A 15,156-nucleotide genomic window follows, 5' to 3' on the forward strand; every position below is an offset into this window, starting at 1 on the left:
TGACTGCTGAATTTAACCAGACAAATAAATCAAATCCATCCTTATTAAAAACAACATTGCTTTCATTGCATTTTGGACTCATGCTTTCCTGTAGACATTATATGATATATGGATTCCATACCAATTTGCAGTTTTCCAAAATAAAGTTTACTATAAACTATTTTATAGACCTGAACCATGCTTGACCTTGATGATACCTTTGCATTAATACCTAAAAGTGTTTTAAATTGTGTCCCAAATATATAGCCTTATCAAAATTAAACTTTACTCTACTTCTTCTCTCTGCTTATCGAGTCCCTCGTGTTTTACATATTTGCATATTTTGACTTTTTCTCAAGATTCATACTTCTGCTCTGTCCCCTAATGGGAATTGCCTGCTGAAATTTAGTTCTAGCCAGTCTGGCTGTAATAAAGTCTTAAATGTTGTTTTAATGAAACTACATTTTGTGCATTTTGCTCCCAAGATCACCAGTCATTTCTGCTATTCTCTGTTGACCACTGATGGCTTTTCTATGGCTCATTTCAAAGACGGCAGGGTGGGGATTGAGTAAGATAGATTCCCCCTGTTGGGCAATTGTCTAACTAACAGAGGAGAACGCTCATTCACCTGCTATGCTTTGTTTTACCTCAGCTGACAGCTCGCCTGGACTTGTTGGATGAGCATCCCTGTTTTACAGCATCGTCCAGCTTCGGAGAGAATACTCAAGCGTTCTCACCAGAGAAACCAGCATCTTTCTCTCCACCGAGTTTGAGAGGTCACACCCCGACGTACAATGCCATATTTGGCAGTTCAGATCAGTACCTGACTCATCCCACAACCACAGAAGAACCAGAGGAGGGTATAAACTCATACAGCCCGTTTGCTGAAATAGGGACCAGATCCAATGCACAAGAGGAAACGATGAAATCCAGCCACTACCAAAATGAACCACCCATCTCTTTTGGAGATATTGGAGACATAGATATTCTGATGAAGGTAAAATACGACCAAACATTTATCGTACTTTATCAGTGCAATTTCTTATGATAACATCTAACCACACACTTCAACCATTGCCACAAAAATAAACTTAAATAGAGGACAAAGCTTTTTATCAGATGTCAATCTTCCTCAGATGACACCAATTATTACAGATATATCTATAAATTGGCCACCAGGTGAGGTTTGTCACCATGACAGAAAAAATGTCTTTAGAAAATTAAAAGATCAATATGCTTGTAAAAACAAACATTACATTTCCAAATTATAAAACATTTTATAAATTGTAATTGTTTGTGGCAGTGAAGTGAGTGTATGGGCTCTACGTCCTTTTGGACTTTGCATTCTGGTAGAAGAAATGGCTATGTGCTTCTATAATTCCCCTATTATTAATGTCTAAACTCAGCTCACTCAAAAGTGAGGCTTTTGTCATTCATACTGTTTCATACATATTAAAAAAAAAAAGTTTTAAGCATGTGCTTTGTTTACAATACACACCGATGCTTTCATTTACTTTCATGAATAATTGTGATAAATATCATCCTCAAGGACGAGGAGGCCGGTGTGAAACAATCAGCAGAAGACGGTGACAAGGAAGTACTCACTTCAGGGAGCAATTTCGAAAGGACTATCACAGTTGTCAAGGGCAATTCCAGCCTCGGTTTGTGTTAATTTCTTGACATTCTTTTATTTGTGCGTTTTATTCATCTTCTCATCCTTCAAAGAAGTGTAAATGAGGCTGGGGGACTGAGAGGCATATTCAGCCTTTCCTTTGAATGCCAGATGTGAAATGCAAAGTGATAGAAAAAGATTTGTGGCTGTTTTCCTGCCTGAAAGGGTCATTTTATATCTATATGGGGCATTTGCATTTCAAAACCTGCCCATGGGACGGCAACTATTTTCAAGAATACTAAGTTTCAGCTTGCAAAAAGGTGTTATGAAGGGCAGTGTTTTAAAGCCTCAGTGCTTATTGAAGCAGCATCTCAGTTTGCTTTTGAGTGCTATTTGAAGGTTTGGTGGTCAAATAAAATAGTCTATATAAAAATATATATTGTTTGGGTTTTGTATTTGCAGTCCAGCCCTTTTGTTGTATTACCAATTGGAATCCAAATCCACTCTTAAACAGAAGATACTGCTGTTATGATTTTTGCAAAGTAACTCCCTCATACTGTGCTTTTGTATAAGGGAGTTAAAAACTACGTGTGTGGCTTCAATCACTTCGTCTCCCAACTGTATAGTGAAAATTGGTTTTATTTTGCAGTTTCATACAGACAGGTCTCAAGATATATTATGGCACACTCTGAAGTTAGTCTGTGGAGAGTGATATGAAAACCTAATTTGAATACTGTGAAAGTTTACAGCGTTATTCGCTGTGACATGAGAAAATGTCCTTGTGTCAGAACTGAGACTACTGCTGATTTCTCATTTTCATTCATAAATGAAAGAGTCTCTAAAGATGGCGACACGGTGTGTGCATCAGGAGAACAGTTTACAACAACAACCCAGTTGCTCCATTATGGTATTTGTGATCTTTTTTAGCTCAGAATCTGTGATTAGTGTATAACAAATATTTGTGATCTACCTTGAAGGCATGACAGTGAGCGCCATAACAGATGGCTTGGGGATGCTGATCCGCAGTATCATTCATGGTGGGTCAATTAGCCGTGATGGGCGTCTTGGTGTTGGTGACCTCATTCTGGCAATTAATGGAGAGCCCACTTCCAACCTGACCAACGTCCAGGCTCGGGCCATGCTACGAAGACACTCTCTCATTGGACCAGATCTGGGGTAAGAGACAGTTCGTAAATCAGTTATGCTTGAACCAGTCTAGTGTTATATAATATTAAATGATTAAACACATAATAATTGGTCCTTCTCCTTTATGTTTGTTGGACTGATTTAATTTTAGTTTACTGTTACTGACACACACAAGTACATCGCAGGTGGTAACCTCTCTTTCCAGAAACACAACCAGAGCCTGTTTTGATGTTCAGGTTTGCACTTGGGATTAGATATCAGAGACCAAGGATGTGGCATCTGTGTATATTTATGGTTTCAATACCAAGGTCTTGTGATTGTTGTGTCTGTTGAAAAAAAATGATGTTTTGATTTCCCTCTGTAGTTTAACCACATAAAGCAGTAGACCTGTTCAGAGCTGTTCAGTGTTTGGCATCTATTTTGACGACCTCACCATCACCCCAATTACAGCAGGATTGCTTGTTTGCAAATACTACAAACAGTACATGTTGATGTTTGTATTGTTTGGTACATATTTATACACTTCAGGTCTCTGTTGGCTTGCTTTTTTTCAATACACTGGATGATGGAAAGAGGTCTGTTTAAGTTCCATCGTAACAAAACCATAGAAACATTTAAAAAAATGTAAATGCAGACCATACGATGGGAATTATTCTGTTACTTAACTAACTTAACTTCAAAATCAAAGCAGTTACCAATCCTATGATTGATTATTTCCCAAGTTCTGCTTGCTCACCTCAACTTGGCAATATGTTAGCTTCAGTGCATAAAAGCCAACTCTTCACATTCTAGATCTGCTTGTTCACCTGAGGACGATCTGTGCCCATTTTATGTGTGAGTATGACTAACTTCCACCCTGGTGGTGTTTCTCCAACAAGCTGCCATCTTGGTTTCCTTCCTCTCATTCTGTCCATCTGCTGCTGGGCTTCACTGCAGTCTGTTGGAAGAGTTTTATCCAGACAATGAATGAGGATGTCAGCTCTGTACAGTTGACGAAGATGCGATTTTATAGATGAAATCCAACATTAACCACCACCACATTTTGCCTTGTGGCAACAGAAATTAACAACAAAATAATATCTGGATAAATCTTGACTGACTGCTCCACTTCTTTCTTTTATTTGTGTGACTAATATCACAAATGCCATTTCTAACAAACCACTTTCAACTCACTGTTTTCCATAAACCATTGGTATTTAAGCTGTGCCATGTCTCTCACTGCATGTTGTAACGTTCTTAATGAAGTGACTCATCTATTTCATTATATTACCAAGATTAATTCTCCTCTCTGTCCACATACTGTCATGTTTGAAAAACCAAATCAACCCATCTGTTGAAGATCTGTCTGCTTTGCTCAGACACATTAATGTGCCCTTCAGAATCTGCTTCATTCTGAATTGTTTGGAAATGGGACATTGAGTGGTTGTCACGTTTTGTCATCAAGGTCTCGGTTCCTTTTTTATCATGAATGAGTAACTCACTCATGAATTAATAACATATGTCCTTCAAGTTTGGCACATGTTGCATGTCCATCACTAGATATGCGTGATATGCTCAGGCATTAATAGGCTAATTAACTATTTTAAACAATCAGATGGCAAGAGCCTATATATAATTCTCTAACATCTCGCTTTTTGTGGAGAATGGATTTGCTGAGTTCAGCTGAGTTAAATGTAATGGAGTTGATAGAAATAAGCTTTTAAAAAGCAGGTAGATTTACTGCTTTAATGCCAGCTTATACTTGATGCTGGTTCTCTATTTTTGTTAAATTTCCATGTGGGCTCAGTGAGTAGGCAGGAGCATAGTTGCCACGAAGGTGGGTAACGGAGTGCCTAAAATTAAATTTTGTTGGAGAAATATTTGACTCTAATGAGTGCATGTGTGTGTTTGTGTGTGCGTGCGTGCGTGTGTATGTTCAGCATTACATATGTTCCAGCAGAGTATCTAGAGGAGTACAAGTCCAGCATAGAGCAGGCAAAAGTGGACGTCTTTTCCAGAGAAGCTTTGGCACCAGTTCCAGTTTCAAAGTATGTCCTCACACTCTGCTATTGTAATTTAGCATGTAGCGTAAACTGTATTATGTCAGTCACCTGACGAGAAGCTTTATTCAAAGTTGCTTTGTGGTTTTCTTATGATTTATCTCATCCTAAAACACTGTATCTGTGCCAAATGTTCTTTTTTAATTGTGAAATGTTGCATATTTGCTAGCTTTCAGACTTTTTTCTTTCCTGCCCTTGTTGGGCTTTGTTGTGTTTCTTAGTGTTTGCTGTGTGTCAGATTACACGCCAAATAAACTCACCGGTAAACTAGCTCCACATGTGGACTAAAAACTCCACATGCTGTCTTTATGCTATAATGTTGATGTGAGTGCTTTCATAAACCCTTACATCAGGACATTTAAAAAACATTTCCCTTTCTAAACTATGTAGAGATATTCCTAACCTCCCTGAGCGTGAAGATGGAGAGGGAGAGGAAAGTGCCTCCTACAGCAACTGGAACCAGCCAAGGAAGTGAGCACATGCACATTGTTTGGAATGCTTTTGACATAGACATGACATAGTTAACGGAAAGCAAATGAGTGCCAGAGTGAAAATGATGCTCATACCTCCTTCAGAGTGGAGCTGTTCAGAGAGCCAGGCAAGTCACTGGGTATTAGTATCGTTGGAGGCCGAGGGATGGGCAGCCGCCTGAGTAATGGAGAGGTGATGAGAGGGATTTTTATCAAACACATCCTGGCAGACAGTCCTGCTGGACAGAACGGGACCCTAAAGACTGGAGACAGGATCGTTGAGGTAAAGGAATTCAAGTCACTGCACCTAAATATTAAGCCTGAGGGAGTTTTTAGGACATATTTTCACATGGTTTTGAGATGATTAAAAATAGAAATAAGAAAAAACATGTTTCCTCTTGTATATGTTCATCAGGTGGATGGAGCAGACTTAAGAGATGCAAGTCATGAGGAGGCAGTGGAGGCTATACGCAGGGCAGGCAACCCAGTCTCCTTCTTGGTACAGAGTATTATTCACAGGCCCAGGGTAAGCCTGTATAATAGCGTCAAACCAATTGCTAGTAACTACCTCGTAATCTAAATGTCACAGTTTCCTCACATTGTAGCTTTTTTTTTTATAAACTCATGTAAAACTTAAGTGTATCTGCACAGACCATGTAGGGCACTTTCAAAAACGAAGTGATTAAATATATACAACCATGTAGTATCTGGTTTGCCATTTCTAATTCTGACAGAAAATCTATGACAGTGACGACAATTCCTGCATGGCACGTTAAAAATATTAGTCAATTCCAACCAATAAATGCAACACTCATGGTAAATCACTGTCGTAACGACATTGTTTGTTGTTTGAAGGTGCCCTCAGGCTCTTAAAGCATGACTAAGTAGTTTCCTACTGGGGCTTTTCTAGGCTCAGCTCCAGTGTCAGATCTCTTCATAGTCAATCACTTTTCATGACTTGTTATCTGTGAAATATCCCTGCATGCTTTCCTTAACACTCATTAAGTCTTGTAGCAACTCATAATGTAGTCGGACATGCAGAAGATTCAAGACTTTGTTTCATACAGAATCACTTCACTGTGTTGACTTTAGTGGCATTAAGGGTTTGTTTGTTTGTTATCGTAAAAAATTACAGGAAGCCGTTTCTAACAAACCAGCCCTAGAACCTCCCAGTACGCAAAGTTAAAAGCAAATATTTACATTGTAGCTGAAATGGACCACTTTGAGATTCAAGCGTGTCATTATGATGTTAAAGCTGATGACATGATGTAATTGTGATTGGAAAACAACACCGTCTGCATTTCCATTTCATTACAAGCCTTCCTTTCATTATGTTATTGTCTGGGACGTGGTTTTCGTGGAAAAGTGCTGACTGCATTGACAGGCTGCAGGCTTTTTCTCATATTGCTACATACTAAAGCTGGGATGTTTGTCCTGGCACAACACCGGCATCTGCTGCTGAATCTTTATGACCGTGGCCAAATATTAATAACACCTGGAACCACCTGGGATACAATTTACAAGTTAGTTGTTGTTTCATAATTCAGGTGGAAAAATTATTTTGATTATGAAATTATTTGACAATATTACTGCTTCTTTTCAATGCGCTGTAGCGGCTTATTCCACTTTGCCAATAGTCAGAAGGACATTGATTTTATACCGCTTTCATATCTGCCCATTAAATCAGCCTGTTAGATTCAGGGAGCACAAACTGGAATTCACAATCTGCAAGTTAACTTGTGTCAAGAAAGTAAACAAGTAGTATATAAAATTTTAAAATGTCTAATACATTCTGAGTTCCTTCAAACTTCCATCTTTAATGTTCCACACTGCTCTCTCAGCCTGAGTCACTATGTAGCCCAGCTTCCTCGCCTGCACTAGAGAAACGCTCCGCTGCTTTTACATGCATGCCGCATCGCACACGTCAGGTAATCTGTCTCTCTCTTTGTGTCTCTGTTATTTCTGTTGCATCAGCTGTCCATTACACTTAATCTGTGTTGCATTATCTCCCCTGCCTCCTCTCCCTTTCATTCCATCTCTCAGCTGAGCCCGTCTTTTTAACTGCATCTTTTGATGTGTACGTGATACTGACAAACTGGATCTGGAGTTTCCTTCTGGGAGAAAAAGTGGAGGCTATTTTAATATCCAGACATTTATTAACGAGAGCAATGACATGACTTACAATATTCTTTCTTTCGTGAAACATACCAGTAAGTAGAAAGATCAATTTTGTCACAGGCCAAAGTGAATATTTTATATAACCAGTAAGGGAAGGTGTGTCATACTGGCATCCACAATAGATTCTTGATGCATTCCAACCACAGGGCTTATGGAAATTTCATCACCACATGTTGTTTTGGTTCTATCATCAACTAAACTATGGAGGAGCAAATATGGATATTGCTTTTGCCTCTATGGGTAGACATGTTTACTTAAAATTCACTGATATTGCATTTTAGCGCCTCTGACGTTCATAACAGATGGAATAGTATGAAAAATGTTTTTTCATGAGCTCTCATCTCATATCTGGGTGATGTAGACAGGTCACTTGTGCCATTATTAAATGCAGCCACAGGGGGCCAACTAGGGAGCATAATAGCATATCCTTGGTGTTTTCCTTCAAATTTCAAATCACTCTTCTGCAAGCAATAAATAATCTCCCAGAAGCCTGGAGGAAGAATCTTTGTAACATTTTGTTAAAATGTTTCAGAGGAGAAAAAGCTTTGCTCTCCTTTTTTTTTGATACATAGGAAAACTGCTATCTTCAAGCAAAGTCCTTGCTTTAATGGTTCCTCATTAAAATAAAACCCAAGGTGAATTTGTCCTCCATGCTCTCCCCCCTTTTTCCCCAGGATGGTCTCTGATTCAGTTTATTCTAAAAGACTCAATATTGTTTAAAAAAAAATCCTTCATGTTGTCAGCTTGTTAATCCTGTGTGTTGCTTTTTGAAGCCACCCCTGCCTTTTCTGCAGCTAAATAGCCACCGTGGGTCGAGCCTTTGCTGCACTAATCAAACCTACTTAGCTCCTGCCCTCCCTCAGGTTAGAAAGCTACCCCATGTCTGTGTCTGCCTGCTTGTGTGTAGTGTGTCTTTCACTGAGCCTGCGCTGTGAAAACTGTACTGAAAATGAGCTTCGCTATTAGAGTGAAGGCGAGAATTCAATTTATATTGATGCGAGATTGTATGTAGTTTTAAAACATCAGTTAATTCAGTCTCTAACATTTTATTCAAATAGGTTTAAATCATTAAAGATTGAGAATCCAAACTTTTGCCTTTTATAAAATATTGTAAAAGTTCTGCTTCTGTATGAGTTTATTTTGCATCATCGAACCCACCATTTTCCTCATCTGTTAGCATATGTCACAAGTATTTATGTTTCTCACACTGTGTTTTCCTATGTGACCCAAAGTTAAATGCCACTAAAGGCTATTACTGTAAGTGCTTGTTATTTTCCTTCTGCCCCAAGGCACAATTTTTCAAGAATCAAGATAACAACTTGATAAGACAGGGGATATTATGTGCAAAAGTATAAACTGCGGTATCCTTTTTTCAAAAGTCTCGAATGTCGAATGCCAAAACCTTTTAAGCTCAATCTCAAGGAGACAATGGTCAAGCTTGGACAGACATGTGGTGCATGTTCAGTGTCTTGGCATGGTCGAGTGTGTGTGTGTGTGTGTGTGTGTGTGTGTGTGTGTCAGTTCTCAGTCTGGAATTGCCAAGCTTCAAGTTTGTTGAAAGAAACTAAAAACAGAAATGTGTTTTTTTCTTCAGAAGTTGTAACATTAAAAAACAGATGGCTTTTCATGATACAGCTTATGCTGCATGAGGCTGCTTTTAAACATTCAACACTTCTGACTTTGTCTGAGCCTATTAATATTTATAGGATTACTGTTTTGCCGTATGCAGCAGGATGATAGTGTATGTCTCACTATCTAGTGACACTGAAGTGAATATTAGGGATTTTTCCCTCTGTGCGTGACACAAATTACCTGGAAATTCCTTATTTGGCCGTCTGATCTCAAGCACGGTGATTTAACTTCATGTCATCTTGTGCACCACAGTCACTGATAACAGACTCCGGTGAGGAGAGGGCCGCAGCTGTGACAAGGGACAAGGACAAGGTTTGTATTCCCATTGGCCTTTACTAACAGCTTGTATCAGTGTTTTGTGTTTGTTGTTGTTTCAGGGCCAACTTTCCGAACGTGTTGCTCACTATATGAACGACCAAGTTTACAAAAACAGTGGTGCTTTTTTAAGCAGTTGAGCTCAACTTTTTCCTTGAACTCAAAAGATATGGTCAAACCCCTGAATGAAGCATGGACATATTATGTCTGTCACGTCTGTATGTGGTGTCTTCTAAAGTTGTTGCTTTGTCTTTTCTCTGTAGGAGGGTGACAGTAGACTTTTCCTCCGCCTCTCCCCAACTAACCCTTTCACTCCTACCCCATTTAAGGTTTGTGGGTCTCTGTGTTGTGCTTTCCACTTTTCCTTCCTGCGTATGCATGTACATCGGTTGGTATATTGTGGTACAGGTCATGTATCGGATGATCTAACATGGTGTACATGCATATGTACTTGTGCATATCCTAATACCTCCTCCATTTGCCTGAATTCCTTTGTGCACTTTTGTCAAATCTGTACAACCTTTGTCTTTTGCCATCTGTTCTCTGTCCTAGATTTTGATTTTTAATATGAATCAAAAATGACTGTGTTGCTCTTAGTTTTCAGGTAAGAATAGTCAATGTTTAAATTAGAAATACAAATGTAATCAAGAGTAAATACCTGAGATTGAATATGTTTGTAACTGTATGATTGTTTGGGGCTGTATGCCTTACATTCTGATATTACATAGGTTTAACTTATCTCTCAACCTGAAATTAACCTATTTTTCCCAAAGTTATGAAGCTGATGGAAAGCAAGCATATGGCTTCTGATTACATCAGCAGCTCTCATGTGGCTTTCTATCCCTTTAAACCTCACATAAAGTCGATTCAAACCTAATTGCAGAGTCAAATCTTTCTCTTTCTCTGTAAGTTTTACTAATAAACTGTTTTCCAACTCCATCTGTGGCGTGACAGCCGGCGAAGCGCGAAGCAGCAAAGGCATCTCCCACCAGCACTGTCCTCCCCCTGCCAGTGGTGCCCCATGTGGGAGAGACTGATACAGACACACTGACAGAGATTCCTGGCAGACCTGCTGAGGCAGAGGAGGAGAACGAAGAGGAGGAAGAGGAGGCGGAGGATGAGTTTGGATACAACTGGAGTGAGTTCATTTTCTTCATTTGTAAGGGTGTAGTGAGATATTCGGTGTGTGGAATTTATTTTTGCATTTTTTTTATATTCACACTGGCATATAATAAGTTAACTCGGTATTACAAAATTAAAAAACACGTCTTTGAGTGTACACTCACGGAAGTTTCACTTAAGTGCAGTCAATTATGAGGACAGTTACTTTATAGCCTTGCCATGAGTGCTATGTCACATAATTGCCACTAGAGGTCAGCCAAATGACATCTTTCTTCTGCCTCTATAAATCCATTCATTCAGTCTCCAATAAAATTGTAAGGACTCTCATGCTTGAGGGGGTTGTACCTCAGCAAAACCTGAAGGACACAATGCCCCAATTAAACTATTAGCATCCTGCAGACGCTGTAATGTCAACTGTAGGATAAACTCTCTGCTTCAAGGAGAGCAGGTCATACTCATCTCAGGCTATCAGCATAAAAGACATACTTCCAGCCTCCAAACATCTGGGGCTTGTGTGTATGTGTGTTACAAAGGATGAAACGGGGCCCATCCTGCGGGGTTAAGATTGATGAGGTTGGGCCCGGGGAGGCGAGTTGTGGAGATTAGTACAGGACTGGAATGGTTCAACAGTGGCAGGGAGCCCAGAATAACACAAGCCTATTGGTCTGAAGAGCTATCTAACACACCAGAGACAGGAGAGGTGGAGAGAAAAGGAGAAGGGACCTGAGTGAGAACAATAGAGACAAAGATAGAAGGTGGAACTGACACAAAAATAAATTCACCCATCTGACATGTAAAAATGAACCTGAGGTTGTTTTGCCTATGCATCTAACAAAAAAAACCAAAGCCCCTTTTTTGAGTTACATGACATGAACTAATATGCAACCTCATGATTGAGACAAATCTGGCACTCCAGAATAATTTTCGCTTTACATCTGTATGCCATGACTCCATCTGTGTCTTTCAGAGAACGTGATCCACTGCTATGGCAGCCTCCCAGGTGTCCTACATATGATTGAGCTGGAGAAAGGAAAGATGGGCCTGGGCCTCAGCCTGGCGGGGAACAGAGACCGATCTCGCATGAGTGTGTTTGTGGTGGGCATAGACCCCAATGGGGCAGCTGGCAAGGACGGACGTATGGTTGTTGGGGATGAGCTGCTGGAGGTGATTTTTGTATTGTTCTTAAGTAGTTAATTTTAATATACTTCTCTGATCAAATCATTGTATTACTGCATTTTTATTATGTGTCTAAGTGAGCAATAATACTGTTTTTGTTATTATTCTGTTAGATCAATGGACAAGTCCTTTATGGCCATAGTCACCAGAATGCATCCTCCATAATCAAGAGTTCTCCATCCAAAGTCAAAATCATCTTTGTCAGGTATAAAAAACACTTGTTCTCCCTATTAAAGCATGAACATTTTCCCATGGCATCAGCTACTACGTTTTCCAGAGATAACATCATGACACAAGCCCAATAATTTTGTTGTAATGTTCAAAAAAATCCAATAGAGGGAGCTATTGTTACTCAACAGAAGACGCACTGTACTTGGAGGTGAAGTAATTCAGTCAATATTTAGTTATTCCATTTAGTTATAATGTATTCCACTTGTTAATGTGGAAACAGGAAAGTATTTGTTGTCTAATAAGGATTAATCAAGTAGTTTGTCAATGATTTTGTAATTTTAATATTACTAAAAATCTAAGTGAAAAGGATTCACCTACTTAACCCATTTTTTGTTTGTAGCATATCCTCATTAAAAAGAAAGACAGCATAATGAAAACAGTCAATCTTCATTTTAAAATGTTTTTTAAAAACATTTTGTTTAAAAACATGTTTTTCTAATTCTTTTAATTTTTGTACTCGAATTTGAATATTGTAGAATGTAGTTTGTGTTGTATAAAGTTCAGGTGATGCATCACCTCTAACAAATAATGTTAACCCATGACCCTCTTCCAAACAGCGCACTACATAACCTCACACTTAGCGCACATCCTTTTCCTGACCCACTAAAAGAGACACTGATCAGCAGATGCAAATCATTACTTGTCTGTCACGAAGCACAGGAGCAATGATTTACAAGAATTATGACTCTTTGAAACAGGAACACAGAGGCGCTGAACCAGATGGCTGTGGGACCTGTAAGAGAGCGAGAGGGAGACACAGTGGAGCCCCACACTGAGGTACAACTTCACTTATGGCCACACACACACGTAACATACATTTGCACACAGGCAAGTTCTCTAACAGACAAACTAATGGGGATCTTAAAAAGTAGAGTTCCAGCTGGTGAAATACTACACACAAAACCACGACTAATATTAAATCTCCAATAAAAGTCTATTTCTACTCTTCGTTGTGCTCCTGTATTGTTTACATTGTTTCCTACTGAAGGTCACTTTGTGTGCTCCTGGAGTTCCCAGCCTTCCATGTCTGTGTGCAACCAAAAACCACAATCAGTGGTGTAGACACAGTCGCGTGCTCCCCTCCATCCAGCCAACACACAAGCCTCACTTTGTTACCTACTTTGTTACTATACTGTACTAACTACTGTATATTTCCTTACAGCCGGAAACAGCTGATGATAACGGGGATGCTTTAAAATATGCCCATCATATAACACATTTGAAGGTGAGATACAATCTTCTTCCTACACACGAGTCACTCGTGAGACGGTGTCGCAATACTAAAATAAAGTCTTGGAGACAGTGTGGTAATGAGGGAGATGTTCACAAAAAAAGTCAGTGGAGTGTGGCAGGGAGATGGAGAGGGAACACACACAGGAGCAGTCAAGTCTGACAAGCTGTCAAGACAGAGAAAAGAGACACAAACTTGTTGAATAAAAGGTTGAATAAACACAACTGTGAATAGGAGTAGAGCACCTCCCTGAAAAATAAAAGGACCACTTATGGTTTCTGCTTTGTGCATAGCAAGAAAATAAGAGACTAGACACAGAAAAATATCACATTTGAATTACGATGCAGCACCGTATCTCTACAGAAAAACTGTTCATGGTGAAATTCATTTCAGATCTAATAAATATTCTCTATCTAAATATTTTTTTTAAATAAAAAGCCAGGTGAACGTACTGTAGCAGGATACAAAGCAAAAAAGAACAAAAGGGACAAATGGGAAGTTTTGCTTAATAAGCTACAGAATCTGGACATGACGGTGGCGTCATTCATTTAACACACAATCCCTTAAAAGCCTCTCTATTAACAAACATAAAATCAGAGGTAGGAAGGACAAGTCTTGTTTTAATTGGGTTGGCATTTTTGTGAACTAATGCTTGTCTTTTTCTCTCATAGGAGGATGATGGACTAGCGATCACCTTTGCTGAGGGAAACGCTGAGAGTGGAGATCTGATCTGCTCTTTGCAGGAGGGCTGCATCAAACCAGAAATCAAACTCTTGGCTGTGAATGGTGAATCAGTGGTGGACTACACTGAAGAAAAGGTTTAATTTTCTTTTTATGTTTTTTTTTTTTTACAATATAGACCAAATACAATCAATTGTATTGGCATAATTAGAATTAATAATAATAATAATAATTAGTAATAACATTTCCTGTGAAGCTGACCTTCTCTACATTCTCCTTCCTCCTCTCCATTCTCCAGTCATCATGCCAGGATGGGGGTGGCTCAGATGGAGTTTTCACCAGTTTGCCAAGCACCACCACAGCCACGCAGAACCCTGCAGAGACAGAAACAATCACTAGTGAGTGTATTTGCAGATTTCCTTCACATGCGTTTAATTAACAGTGGCTAATGTGTAATTAATTTCTCATGCGGGAAAATTAATTAATATTGGATTTTATGATATTAGACAACTAAACCAATTTCCTTCTTTTACCTTCTCTATTTTAGGTTTGAGTCGCTCCTCCACCCCTTCAACTCTGGCCTGTGACCCGGCGACCTGTCCCATCATCCCCGGCTGTGAGACCACCATCGACATCTCCAAGGGCCGAACAGGCCTGGGCCTCAGCATCGTGGGAGGCTGTGACACCCTGCTGGTAGGAAACAAAAAATAAAGAAATACAGATCTGCTAATGAGGCTGTATCCCTTTACGAAAGAGCTTTGCTGATATGAAGGGAGTGCTGTTACTCGTAGATAATCTCTAAAACACAAACACTGATGATAAATGGTTGCCGTTTTAAAGTCTTTTGGACAAATACGCAGAAAATATACAAGTGTTTAAAAGAGAAGTGACTGAACTGTGTCACACCCATGATGCCACCCACATACACTGTGGTGGTGGTGTAACCCAGGTTTGAAATAGCCATGGCGGCTCAGGAATGTAGGAAATTATGTTGTCATAGTCGTCCTCCTCCTCTTCTGCCATCCTCTCCTCAGCCCATCTATTCTGTCTGCTCAGTCAGGCTTGGGAGAGCAGCTCTTTGTTTGGCCTGGGCCACAGCAGACAATATCCAGCCCTGGAATGTAACCTCTGAACCCCAAACGACACTCACGCTGGAAGTCAGAAGCATACACACCGAGAATCCAAAAAGAATGTGTGTCTGCTTCCAAATTCAATAGAAATCTACATGTACACATCTTTGTTAAAGACAATATCTCATCTAACATGTACAACATATTCAATAACTTTTCAGTATCCCTCTTATATCCTGTGTGTAAATAGTGACTCTTCACCCCTGTTCTCCTC

The 15,156-nt window shown here is 39.5% G+C and overlaps 1 protein-coding gene across 13 annotated transcripts in view; it reads left to right on the forward strand.

Annotated features, from left to right (window-relative positions):
- Window positions 1-15,156, forward strand: part of LOC131456143 (multiple PDZ domain protein) — a 41,624-nt gene that overhangs the window by 17,835 nt on the left and 8,633 nt on the right. For 3 of the 13 annotated variants that reach the window (XM_058624191.1, XM_058624193.1, XM_058624203.1), the window contains 19 exons: window positions 632-976; window positions 1,529-1,640; window positions 2,569-2,767; window positions 3,530-3,571; window positions 4,657-4,764; window positions 5,167-5,247; window positions 5,352-5,529; window positions 5,662-5,772; window positions 8,198-8,287; window positions 9,309-9,368; window positions 9,635-9,700; window positions 10,326-10,509; window positions 11,461-11,657; window positions 11,783-11,874; window positions 12,599-12,677; window positions 13,063-13,125; window positions 13,803-13,949; window positions 14,111-14,210; window positions 14,360-14,505. In XM_058624191.1, the coding sequence (XP_058480174.1) occupies window positions 632-976; window positions 1,529-1,640; window positions 2,569-2,767; window positions 3,530-3,571; window positions 4,657-4,764; window positions 5,167-5,247; window positions 5,352-5,529; window positions 5,662-5,772; window positions 8,198-8,287; window positions 9,309-9,368; window positions 9,635-9,700; window positions 10,326-10,509; window positions 11,461-11,657; window positions 11,783-11,874; window positions 12,599-12,677; window positions 13,063-13,125; window positions 13,803-13,949; window positions 14,111-14,210; window positions 14,360-14,505 (2,400 nt within the window). Of the gene's footprint in view, window positions 1-631; window positions 977-1,528; window positions 1,641-2,568; window positions 2,768-3,529; window positions 3,572-4,656; window positions 4,765-5,166; window positions 5,248-5,351; window positions 5,530-5,661; window positions 5,773-7,087; window positions 7,175-8,197; window positions 8,288-9,308; window positions 9,369-9,634; window positions 9,701-10,325; window positions 10,510-11,460; window positions 11,658-11,782; window positions 11,875-12,598; window positions 12,678-13,062; window positions 13,126-13,802; window positions 13,950-14,110; window positions 14,211-14,359; window positions 14,506-15,156 lie in introns of all 13 variants that reach the window. The other 10 variants (XM_058624192.1, XM_058624194.1, XM_058624197.1 and 7 more) reach the window with 9 other exon arrangements.

This window comes from Solea solea, chromosome 3 (assembly GCF_958295425.1).
Source record: "Solea solea chromosome 3, fSolSol10.1, whole genome shotgun sequence".
Classification (NCBI taxonomy): domain Eukaryota; kingdom Metazoa; phylum Chordata; class Actinopteri; order Pleuronectiformes; family Soleidae; genus Solea; species Solea solea.